General features: G+C 37.2%; 2 protein-coding genes across 4 annotated transcripts in view; one reads left to right on the forward strand and one right to left on the reverse strand.

Moving 5' to 3' along the window:
- LOC127625859 (echinoderm microtubule-associated protein-like 6) overlaps positions 1–8,335 on the forward strand; it is a 63,892-nt gene extending 55,557 nt beyond the window's left edge. For all 3 annotated transcript variants that reach the window (XM_052101275.1, XM_052101277.1, XM_052101276.1), the window contains 6 exons: positions 1,372–1,544; positions 1,636–1,798; positions 1,882–1,985; positions 2,064–2,217; positions 5,831–5,931; positions 6,128–8,335. In XM_052101275.1, coding sequence (XP_051957235.1) covers positions 1,372–1,544; positions 1,636–1,798; positions 1,882–1,985; positions 2,064–2,217; positions 5,831–5,931; positions 6,128–6,152 — 720 coding nt within the window. In that variant the 3' untranslated portion in view covers positions 6,153–8,335. The remainder of the gene's footprint in view (positions 1–1,371; positions 1,545–1,635; positions 1,799–1,881; positions 1,986–2,063; positions 2,218–5,830; positions 5,932–6,127) is intronic.
- Positions 1–13,257, reverse strand: part of LOC127625863 (tudor domain-containing protein 3-like) — a 636,076-nt gene that overhangs the window by 533,088 nt on the left and 89,731 nt on the right. The window lies entirely within an intron of this gene.

The following is a 13,257-nucleotide window of genomic DNA, read 5'->3' on the forward strand; positions in this document are numbered from 1 at the left end:
TAATTTCAGAGCTAATATTTTATGTATCCTAAATACACACTATTAAATAATATTTTCAAGTTTTTTGCATGAATATCTCAACTCTGTAGGTCCATACAATGCAGGTGAATGGTGGCCAGAACTTTGAAGCTCCAAAAAGCACATAAAGGCAGCATAAATTATATGCTGTATAAAAGTAACCATACAGAATTTTATATGGAATAAAAGTAATCCATACGACTCCAGTGGTTTAATCCATGTCTTCAGAAGTGATATGATAGGTGTGGAGGAGAAACAGATCAATATTTAAGTCCACTTTCACTGCATACACAACCTAGATTTCTGTCATGAATTTTTTATAAAACTCATTAATTTAATTACATAAATGAAAATAATTTATGTATTATTGTTAAATGCATTGAATACCATAGTAAACACATATACGACTTTCAACTAAATGTTAAAAAAGTCAATACACCCTAATTGAGGAATATCTGGAGTGGCAGATCAAAAGATCACTTCATGTAAAATTATAGTCAAAATGTAGACCCACATATGTGTTCTAGGTTTAATATGAACCTACAGTATACATGGTTCTCAAAAGCATGGAGAACCTGTGTGATGAGGAGAAGGGCCTACCCGGGCTGTGAGTGTGCGTGCCTGGTGCTGAGTGGCCCAATCAGCTGGAGAGGGATAAGAGGAGGAGTCACTCCTCCTCTTATCTCTCGAGTCACTCCTCCTCTTATCTCAGCACCAGGCACGCACACTCACAGCCCGGGTAGGCCCTTCTCCTTGGCACAACCTGAAAATACGTGTAATTTTATGTGTAAAATATGTGTAAAAAGCAAATGCCACACAGCGTGGCTATTTGCTCTCCTATAGTCTAGCAGAAACACACAAACTCTGTGTCTATTCAGTGGTGTAGTGTGTATCGACAGTGTGGATGTGCTTTTTCGTGCGGAAGACCCGGGTTCGATTCCGTCTTTTGTCCCACTTTTTATATATATATATTTTTAATAATATAAAGGTTGATTTTCTCGCAGTGATTTGGTCACGGTAAAGGTCAGGGAGTTGAGAGACAGGTTTGATTAACAATGGTTTTACTATAGTAATATTGTAGTAACCATGTTTTTGGTTCAGCCATAGATTTAATGCAATTAAACATGGTGTTAATATAGTAACCATGTTTAATTTTGTGGTTCTATGATTTAACTACAAAATACCATGGTGATACTATGGTTACTGTAGTAAAACTCTGCCATTAATAAAATATTTGTAATTTAAAGTTACTAGTTTAAATTAGGAATAACTGGAAAATCACAGAAATTAATTGGTTAAAAGGAGTGCTAACCCGGCTTATAATTCTCTGTAAATATATTGTTTTCCCTCCAGAAACTTCTGAACAAAGTGAGTCTTGGTCACCCAGCAAAGTGCACGGCGTACAGTCAGAACGGTGAAATGGTGTCGATCGGGATGGAGAATGGAGAGTTTATAGTGCTTCTGGTGAATTCACTGACCGTATGGGGCAAAAAGAGGGACCGCAGCGTGGCCATACAAGACATACGGTCAGAACTCTGGAGAACATGACAACATTAAAGTGAATTTTATCAAAGTAATAATATTCATTTTCATGAATGTTTCTCCTCTTGTTCACAGGTTTAGTTCTGATAACAGACTGTTGGCCGTTGGGTCAGTGGAGTGTGCTGTGGATTTTTATGATCTTACACTCGGCCCGTCTCTAAACCGAATCGGTTATTGTAAAGATATTCCTGGCTTTGTCATCCAGCTGGACTTTTCTGCTGACAGCAAATACATTGAGGTACAAATACTAGAGCAGGTGACTAAATAACACACAGTTGATAAGTCTAATTTGAATGTGTGCTTGTGTGTGTCTGTTTTCAGGTCTCTACAGGATCATATAAGCGTCAGATACATGAGGTTCCCAGCGGAAAGATCGTCACAGAGCAAACCCTGATTGACAGGATCACCTGGGCTACTTGGACCAGGTAAGAACATTCTCAATCAAAACTTACCCTCAAAGTTTCTGAGTTCATTCATCGTAGTAATTCCCATATCATGAACAGTGCTCTTGGTGATGAGGTTCTGGGCATCTGGCCGCGTAACGCTGAGAAGGCTGACGTGAACTGTGCATGTGTTTCTCATGCTGGACTGAACGTCGTCACTGGAGATGATTTTGGTCTCGTCAAACTCTTCGACTTTCCCTGCTCTGAGAAATTTGTAAGTTAAAGGGCTCATGTCATGTTTTTTCCCCTTAAAGTTCACTTATAATGTTCGTAAAGTTTTCATAATGTAGTAAAGCACAGTGATGGGTTAGTTACTCTAAAAAGTAATTCATTACTAACTACTCATGACATCATCTACAGTGTAATTAGATTACTGTACTAATTACTCTGTCTGAAAAGTAATTGTGTTACTTATTACTAATTACTTTATGAAACCTTGATCAGCCTCGACCAGATGAAAAAACAAGGATAGACATGAAATTGTTCTTTTTAATTCTTTCAAATAAATCATATAAAATCAAATAAATGATTAATGAACTGGCCAAAGATTTTAAGGGGGCGGCGTTAAATTAGAAAACATACATTTTAACAGTAGACGTTACATTTTTATTTTAAATGCACTATGGTTTTATATAGAATTGTTCTATAGTCTATACAGCAGAGGTGGGAGCAAGTCACACATGTTCCAGTCACAAGCAAGTCTCAAGTCGTAACCATCAATCTCAAGTGCAGTGCAGACAAATCAAGCAAGTCAAGTCGAGTCCTGATGAGTTTCAAGTCAAGTCCAGTCAAGACACATTACTAAAATAAATAGAGGTTAATTTTTGAAATAAATATTTATTTTTTTCTCTGAAAAGATTAACTTATATACATATCTTTACGTGAGTACACCCCTCACTGACACTTTGCTACAATGTAAAGTAGTGAGTGTACAGCTTGTATAACAGTGTAAATTTGCTGTCCCCTCAAAATAACTCAACACAGCCATTAATGTCTAAACCGCTGGCAACAAAAGTGAGTACACCCCTAAGTGAAAATGTCCAAATTGGGCCCAAAGTGTCAATATTTTGTGTGGCCACCATTATTTTCCAGCACTGCTTTAATCCTCCTGGGCATGGAGTTCACTAGAGCTTCACAGGTTGCCACTGGAGTCCTCTTCCACTCCTCCATGACAACATCACGGAGCTGGTGGATGTTAGAGACCTTGTGCTCCTCCACCTTCCATTTGAGGATGTTTAGGTCTGGAGACTTGCTTGGCCAGTCCATCACCTTCACCCTCAGCTTCTTTAGCAAGGCAGTGGTCGTCTTGGAGGTGTGTTTGGGGTCATTATCATGCTGGAATACTGCCCTGCGGCCCAGTCTCTGAAGGGAGGGGATCATAATCTGCTTCAGTATGTCATAGTACATGTTGGCATTCATGGTTCCCTCAATTAACTGTAGCTCCTCAGTGCCGGCAGCACCCATGCAGCCCCAGACCATGACACTCCCACCACCATGCTTGACTGTTGGCAAGACACACTTGTCTTTGTACTCCTCACCTGGTTTCCGCACTGACAGGCTGACCCCCCACCCCTTCAACCTCTGCAGCAATGCTGGCAGCACTCATACATCTATTTCCCAAAGACAACCTCTGGATATGATGCTGAGCACATGCACTCAACTTCTTTGGTCGACCACGTCGAGGCCTGTTCTGAGTGGAACCTGTCCTGTTAAACCGCTGTAAGGTCTTGGCGACCGTGCGGCAGCTCAGTGTCAGGGTCTTGGCAGTCTTCTTATAGCCTAGGTCATCTTTATGTAGAGCAACGATTATTTTTTTCAGATCCTCAGAGAGTTTTTTGCCATGAGGTGCCATGTTGAACTTCCAGTGACCAGTATGAAGGAGTGTGAGAGCGATGACACCAAATTTAACACACCTGCTCCCCATTCACACCTGAGACCTTGTAACACTAACGAGTCACATGACACCGGGGAGGGAAAATGGCTAATTGGGCCCAATTTGGAAATTTTCACTTGGTGTACTCACTTTTGTTGCCAGCGGTTTAGACATTAATGGCTATGTGTTGAGTTATTTTGAGGGGACAGCAAATTTTCACTGTTATAAAAGCTGTACACTCACTACTTTAGATTGTAGCAAAGTGTAATTTCTTCAGTGTTGTCACATGAAAAGATATAATCAAATATTTACAAAAATGTGAGGGGTGTACTCACTTTTGTGAGATACTGCGTGTGTGTGTATATATATATATATATATATATATATATATATATACTGTATATGTTAGTAAATTGCATTAATGAACATGCATAGTATTTTTATCTTGGGCACTTCAAAATACTGTGAATAATTCTAGATACCTTATTATCCGAATTGTTTCGAATTTTTTAATTAATCAGATAAAATGTATAACACTGCGTGTATGCTGTGTAAAGATGTGGTCTGATTTTCACACTGATCTAACAAAAACGGCAGACGGGCTGAATGAACATGCAAATTCGCTCTCTGACAGTAGGTGGCGCTTATGCAGCAGAAATATAGCTGTTAACCTGGTTACGCCTGTACACAAAGCAGCCCTGCACTTATAAACAATACTTTACAAGGCATTATACGGAGGCAAGATGAAAAGAAAATGCCATCAAAACTTTTCTGAGGACAGTCAGTCCCCTTCAGAGATACATTTATATAAAATATTCATAAAGGTTTTGCATTCAAGAACTTCAGTTAAAGTCTTCAGAAGTCATAATCACTATCAGAGCACTTGGATTTCGTCACGAGTCATTCTTTATATTTTATACTACTTGTCAGTCACGTTTTAAATAAAGTGTTGTGACTGCAAATCAGCCTGTCATGTTTTTATATTCCCAACAAATGCATAAATGTAAATGTTATGATATATTGTTGACTGTTGAGAAGGTTTAGAAAAGGCACACACACATTTAGAGGCAATATCGTGTCATTTCAAACTTGTCGCGCTACAAAACATGAGATTAATCGTGAATCAATTTAATTTACTGACAACCCTCAAACATTTGAACATATGAATCTTTCTGGATAATGAAATGATAACGAAATGATTTACTTACCGTTCCTTGTGGTTTTTGAAATATCTGATGAAATTCGAGGTTGTGGTGGTTGTATCCGATATTTTTGCGATGCATATTTTCATCCTGTTTTTATTCACACGGTCCAATTCGAAATCTTTATTTCCAAAGGAGATTATTTGGGGAACTGGACAATCATCAGTGGTGCTGGCGGGCTTACATTTTGCAAATGAATTCAGTGATGTCGCAATATTTTTTTTAAACACATTTCATTACTGTTTATAATAAGTTATTGAAAATAATAATAATAATATAAAGCATTCAAGTCATTGTCGAGTCATGCAGTTCAAGTCAAGTCTCGAGTCGCTGGTTCTCAATCAAGTCATTTTCTTCATTTAGTCAAGCAAGTCACAAGTCCTTAAATTTGCGACTCGAGTCCTCCACCTCTGTTATACAGTATTTAACAAAATTACATCAGAAGTCATTCTAATTAAATTACTGAAAAGTTAAGACTAATCCCATACTTTACTTTTTTCAATGAAAAAGTAATTTGATGACAGTAATTAATTACTTAGTAATGCATGACACCCAACACTGGTAATACATGGTTGTTTTTGAATGGCCGTCAGTGGGGAAACATGACATCACACACCGGAGGGTGGAGTTCCTGCTTCTACCAACTGGAGTTGAGAGCAGGGCGGCCGATTGAATATATGACTGCACTGCTTATTATTGTATTCTAGAGACATGTGAGGGATTTACTGATGGTTTGTGTTTTCTCTTCACAGGCCAAACATAAACGATACTTTGGTCACTCTGCCCATGTGACCAACATTCGTTTTTCTTATGATGACAAATTTGTGATTAGTGTAGGAGGCAACGACTGTAGGTGAGCTATCTGTCTGTCTGTCTGTCGTTCTATCTATTTGTCTGTCTGTCTGTCTGTCTGTCTGACTATTGCTCTCTTTGTCTGTCCTTTCTGCTCATCCATCTGTCTATTTGTATGTCTGTCTAACCACCAATTCATCTATCTATTGGTCAATCGATCGACCTGTCTGTCTAATCTTCCTCTCTCTCTCTGTCAGTGTGTTTGTGTGGAGATGTCTCTAACGAAAATCAGCTCCACTCATTTGGGAATCTCCTCCAAACATCAGAGATTTCCTCTCGATACCTCCAGCATTTGGATGCTGCACTTCTGTTATGCTGCGTTTAACTCCTCTACGCCTGATGGACTTTGGATGTTGTGGGAAAAAAGGTTTTTACCATTCTGTGAAGTGCAATGTTTACACTCTCATGTACTTACAAAAAATAAACACTCATAATCATGCCAATATGTCAGATATAAATGTATTTTTCATTTTGATTCTTAAGTGCCTTGGAGACAAAGTTTGCAGATTTTAATTTGTTTTGCCCCTGATATGTTCATATGAAGCATATATGGTGCTATATGGAATATGTTCGCTTAGAGCTTTGTATAGTTATTTTTTAAACATCATGCATTATGCAATTTCCTTTTCTTTTTTTACATTTTGTACATAACTGTCAAAAATATCCACTCATGAGTTGTTCTTCCTGTTATAAAATATCCAAATACAGCAGACTCAGGAGCCTTTTACGGCGAAATAAAGTACTGTAACGTGTAGATGTTATAGTTGACCTGTGCTATTTTTGTTAAAATATTTATTTTTTAAGTATGTACGTATTTACATCCCCAATTCCAAAAATGTTGGGACAGTATGAAAATGAAAAGCAAAAATGAGTGATTTGTTCATTATATTCACCCTTTGCTACATTGAAAGCACTACAACTACACATCATATGAAGTTTAACCATGTGAATTTAATGTTATTTTTTTAATCAAATCAAATGATTGCAACACGCTCCAAAAAATTTGGAGATGGAGGCAGTCAAGTGTTTACCACTGTGAAACATCACCATTTCTGCTTACACAGCCATGCACTTGAAATCTAGGCAGTATGTCTTTTGAAGTTGTCCCGCTGGAAAATGTCGGGATGTCCCTGGAAAAGACGGTTCTGGGTGGCAGTATTTCTTGCTCCAAATATTGTACATATCTGTCTGCATTCATGATGTTCTCACAGATATGCGAGTTACCCACTGACACACCCCTGGCCCATACAGACACTGGCTTTTGGACCTGACACTGATTTCAGCTTGGATGGTCCATTTCCTCTTTGGCCTGGAAAACACGACAGCTGTGTTTTTCAAAAACGTGTAAATGTGGACTCTTCGGACCAAAAAACACAGTTCCACTTTTCTGCTTTCCATCTAAGATGAGAACGAGCCCAGATAAGTTGGCAGTGCTTATGGACAGTGATGATGTACAGCTTCTCCTTTACATAGTAAAGTCTTAACTTGCATCTGTGGATGCAGCGGCGAATGGTGCTGACTAACAAAGGCTTACTAAAGTAATCCTAATCCATGTTCATGATATCTATTACAGATGAATGATGTTTTTAAAGACAGTGACGTCTGAGGGATCAGAGATCACGCACATTCAGAAGTGGTTTTCATCTTGACCTTTACGCACAGAGATTTGACCAGATTCCTCTAATCTTTTAACTATATTGTGCGATGTAGAGGGTTAAATCCCCAAATCCTTCCAATTTGTCTTTGGGGAACATTGTTCTCAAAGTGTTGAATTATTTGCTAAAGCATCTGTTGGCAAATTGACAAGTCTGGAATGATCCTTGCTCTTGAAGGACTCGGCTGTTTTTGGAGGCTCCTTATATACTATGACATGATTGCCTCACCTGTATAACACCTTCTGTTTCACATCGCCTTATTAGTTCAAATCGTCAAATTATTATTGGTTTTAAACGGTCCCTGCCAACTTTTTTTGGAGCATGTTGCAATCATCTGATTTTAATTACTGTACATTAAAAAAAATATATAATAATTTACAAATCACTCTTTTTTTTTTATTATTGGTATTTTTCATACTGTCGGTATTGGGGTTATACATATGAGGTATGCAAATTAGTCGGTCAGTCTTCGAACTGTGGGCGTATACATGAAAACTGCAAAAAAAAAAAAAAAAAATACTTGCTGTCCAAATATAAAAGTTATATCAAATGTAAGTGGTACTGTTGTCCTTTGTGACGTGTGTAGATTGCGATTCACTGTGTGTAGCAATGGTGTGACAGCAGCTGTGTTTATTGTGTGCAGATATTGGTATATCTGTAATTTGTATGTTCATGTTTTTGTAATTTCTGTCCAAAAGAGGTAAATCTACAGTAATTGAAAGCTATATAACAACAATGCATGAAATGGTGTCTGTTTGATGGCTGAACATGAATGAATACTGTTATTTTATAACTAAAGAGTAAAATGTGCTCTTATGTCAAAGCAGTGACTTGAGTGTTTTTCCATATTTCACCACCTGGTGGCAAACTGCTCACAGCTCTTATATGACAGGCCGCATATACAGTTATGTGTGTGTGTATATATATATATATATATATATATATATATATATATATATATATATATATATATATATATATAGTACTGTACAAAAGTTTTAGGCACTTGTGAAAATTGTTGCATAGTGAGGATGTCTTCAAAAATAGAAGAGGGGGCAATGACATCTATTGCAGGGCTCCTAATTCTTTCATTTATATTTCCTGTTGACACTAAAACTGAAGATATGAATAACCATCTTAAGACAAATGCTTTTGTGAAACATCTTATGTGCCTAAAACTCTTGCACAAAGTACTGTATATTAGTTATAAATATTAAATATGATAAATAGTCAGCTGTAATTTAATAGAAACATGGATCAAATACATTTATGAATTATTATTAGTTATGCAGGTAATAAAGACCTTTGATAAATAGATACATTTGAAGGTTTTGTTTCAAGGAATTAAACTAACTAACTGCTTCATTATGTGCTCTGTTTGTTCTCTGTGTTCAAAACAGAGTTTTTCTGGTGGGATTGTGATTCATCCCAGTGAGTCGAGTCATTTCAATGCGTTCACCAAAAAGATATGTTCAAATTCACCTCTTTTGTGGATGATATGGGCAAAGCATTCTGCCTTTAGAGGATGTATACAGAAGTAGCTTAAAAAACGGTGCCTTTGAAACGGTTCTTAGACCATAAAAAAATCGCTGTTGTTTAAGGTAGTAATACAGTAACTGTATAGGCAGAAAGACAGCTGCAATATCTGTCGAATGCCGCCATTATCTTCACGCTGAGTTGTTCATAACAACGGAAACAACTGAAAGGATTAGACTACATAGACAAATCATATTGTTTACATAAATGTAAGCGCATGCGCAGTACGTGGTGGCAGGAAGCCGATAGATTGTTGCGTTAGATTTGACAGATTAAACGAAAGTACGACACAAACCATCTTATTTTACACAAATATTCTTATCTATACAGTTATTATAATGATATGAGTTAACAACAAACCTGTAATAATGTTCGCTTTATACTGTATGCTTGCTGCACTTCAGTGATTGAAATGATCTCCTCAGTCCAGTCAGTTCTGTTGATAGCTTGAAGCCACAGTCGTCTACGAGAACCCTCTAAATACTTTTTCAACAACGGAATCTGATAAAAGTTTACTGTGGACGATTTCTGCCACCATTTTTGTGTATGACCTTAGCAGTGATGTTGCCAAAGGATTGGTCTATATGACTTTCTTTCTTTTTCTGAACACAAAGGGAGAAATTGTGAAATAATGTTGTGTACAGTGATGTCATACAATGGCGGTTTATGGTGACCACCTCTTCAAGATTCAAAAGAACACAAAAGTATAATTCAGAAGTCTAATAAATTATTCATGAGACTCATAATTGTTATGAAAGCATACGATAATGTTTGGTGAGAAACAAACCAAAATCTGATGTATTTTTCACTGATATTTGATCTCCAGTGCTCGTTCATTATAGGGCACGAAAGCAACAGTTCACACAGCACCCTCGCGACATTGGGGCATTCAAGAACAAATTTGTTTATCTTAAAACAGGACCTCCACAGCGATAGTGACAACAGAACACAACACAGCTGCACACAAAACAGAGAACAGAACTTACTAAACATGTCTGAAGAGTTTGTTGTCAAAGATGATGCATTTCTATGTCCAGCCTTATTTTTTTGAATGGAGTATTTGGAAATTAAACAGAAACACAGAGGAGGCTACAGGCAACCACAGTCACACAGTGTCCTAAACTGATGGCAGATGATACACGATAAAATATATATTTACTATGGTAATCAGAGTTTTTGTCCTAACCAGCTGTATCGAGCGACGGTACATCTTATTGATCACTTGTTTTGTATTTTCGGCATCGTGCGTGTAACTCGGTCCACTGAGAACTGTCACCCGTCCAAAAACGTAAAGAAATTAATAAAAATAAGGCTGGACATAGAAACGCATCAATTCCTCGACTACAAACTCTTCAGACATGTGTGGTAAGTTCTGTTCTCTGTTTTGTGTGCAGCTGTGTTGTGTTCTGTTGTCACTATTTCTGTGGAGGACATGTTTTTAGATAAATTAGTTTTCACTTGAACGCCCCCCAATGTCGCGAGGGGGCTGCGTGAACTGTTGCTCTCATATCCTATCATGAACGCACACAGGAGATCAACGGTCAGTGAACATTTTCACTAATACATTTGATTTCAGTTTGTTTCTCATCAAATCTTATTGTATGCTTTCATAACAATCATGAGTGTCATGAATAATTAATTAGACTTCTGAATAATATCTTTGTGTTTTTTTGAAGCTTGAAGAGGTGGTCACCATAAACTGCCATTGTATGACATCACTGAGCACAACATTTACTCACAGTTTCTCCCTTTGTGTTCAGAAAAAGTAATATGGGGTTATAACAACACAGGGGGAGTAAAAAATGACTGAATTTGCATTTTTGGGTGAACTTAATCTAAAAAAGAAGAGATCAAGCTCCATTTTGTCACTGAAAGATTAAAAAAAAAAAAAACTCACTTTCACAACAGAAGTATGACAAACAGTACAAAACACTGACTCTCATGTAAGCGAACCACGTGTACATTTAGAGGTGCTTACAAATTATAGTTTAAAACCTGTGAATCTAATAAGACACTTATAAAAAGAGTCTGGAGTAACAAACCAAAAACCAAACAATGACTAGCCAAACAAACCACAGAGTGAAGCCACTTTTTCCATTCTCATATCAGATAAAAGTTCTGCTCACATTTATTGACTGTAAATAATTATTTACAACTAGCTGTGTTGGACATCGAAACTGATTAATACAGTTAGCAAATAGTGAATGTGTTAGCACGGTTACGGTGGTGGCATGATGTCTCTCATGCAGGGTTGGGAGGGTTACTTTGGAAATATATTCCACTACAGATTACAGAATACATGCTGTAAAATGTAATTTGTGACGTATTCCGTTAGATTACTCAAGGTCAGTAACGTAATCTAAATACTTTGGATTACTTCTTCAGCACTGGTAGATTTTTTTCAATTGTTTTGACTATAAAAACTCACTAACTGTACAGTAAGACAAAATACACATTAAAAATACATTATCTGAAAAACAGAAATATCTTATGCAGTGTTGTTTCTAAAACAAGATCAATCAAATGTATGTTGTTTTAAGGATTTTTTGATATTTCTACAGGAAAACAATACAAAAATTATTATTAAGAATAAGAGTTTTGCCCTAATATCAAAGGGCTTACTAGAAAAAAGAAATTATAGTCTAACACGAATTTTGTTGATAATAAATATGATTGTGTCTGAGAACATGTGCATGTAAAATGGCTAGAAATAGAATTTTAGCTTAGCGTAAAGCTAACAATTTACACAAGGTTTATTTCTATTTCTAGATCGGTAGATTAGATTTAAGAAGACCTGGTTTAGATTATTAAACTGTCTCTGCTGACTTACTTGAAGCCCTTTCACTTTTCAGACATAATAATATACACAGAAACTTCCTTGTACCTTTTTAAATATGCTTCTATAAATACAAGGGGCCATGCTAAATTGTCAATAATTTCTTTTTATTGGCTGTGCTATATTGTGACCTTAAGAGAAAATTAATGCACAAAAAAATAACACCCTCATGTAGTTCCAATCCTGTATGACTTTATTCTGTGTAACACAAAAGGTGTATGTCAGAATGGTCACCGTTAACTTTCATTTTATAAGAAAGAGTGGTGTCAACATTCTTTAAATAGCTCTTATCTTGTGTTCCACAAAAGAAGCAGTCATAAGGATTTGGAACAACATTAGGGTGAGTAAATGATAACAGAATTTTTCAATTCTTTTTTTTTTTTTTGGTGAGCTATCCCTTTAAGTGCCCAAATAGTCTTGGGGGCCACTTTGTAGATAGAAATGCACCAGTTTTCTTGTATATTTGGTCACATGGGATTTAAAACGTTGGAATACCGAATGGTGTGTGTGTGTGTGTGTGTGGATATTTGTATTAATGCGAGACGGCACAGCTACTGCATAAGTGCTGCAGACTTAAATAACACACATCCAGTTCTACCTTGTACTAAAGCAAGTCATACTGAGTATTATGTGAGTGGAAATTAATGGCCCACTTTCCAGTGTGTGTGTGGGGTGTGTGTTTCTCTGAGGTTGGCATCTTTTTTGATAACACTTGAAGCAGTTTTTTTGCATTTAAAAACGTTTTTCCCCATGCAATTTTTGCATTGATTTTCAACCCTGTTATGTTCAACTCCAAAACATTTTGAAGTAAACAGAGACCAAAATCTAATTATTTTTTCTTCAAGAGTATTAAAGATATGTTCCCCTTCTGTCGCTCTTTCCACGTTGTGTCAGAGAAGCGACACTAGGGGTCTCTCTTGAGCGCCGATATTCACCTCTGAACTATGAAAAAAGGCCAATGAGAGTTGGCAACCAGTATTTGCATGTCCCGCCCCCGGACATACGGGTATTTAAGCGGCGCAAATACGGGAGTTCATTCAGAAAATTTCTTCGGAGCCGATGGTCGTGTCTGCAACTGCTGCATACTACACACCGAGTTCCTGTCATCCCTCTGCTGCATAACTGTTGGATTCCACGGCGCACAACAGCGGCTTTCTCCTGTTTGCACGGCTGTGCATTCCTGCCCCTGGGCGCATCGACAGTGCAGATTTAAAAACTCTCACGAGTTTTTTCCCTAAAAGAGTGATTTTATTTAAAAGAGTAATTTCCTCTAAAAGAGCAAAACACAGCGGCGTTGAAC

Source organism: Xyrauchen texanus, chromosome 32 (assembly GCF_025860055.1).
Source record: "Xyrauchen texanus isolate HMW12.3.18 chromosome 32, RBS_HiC_50CHRs, whole genome shotgun sequence".
NCBI lineage: Eukaryota > Metazoa > Chordata > Actinopteri > Cypriniformes > Catostomidae > Xyrauchen > Xyrauchen texanus.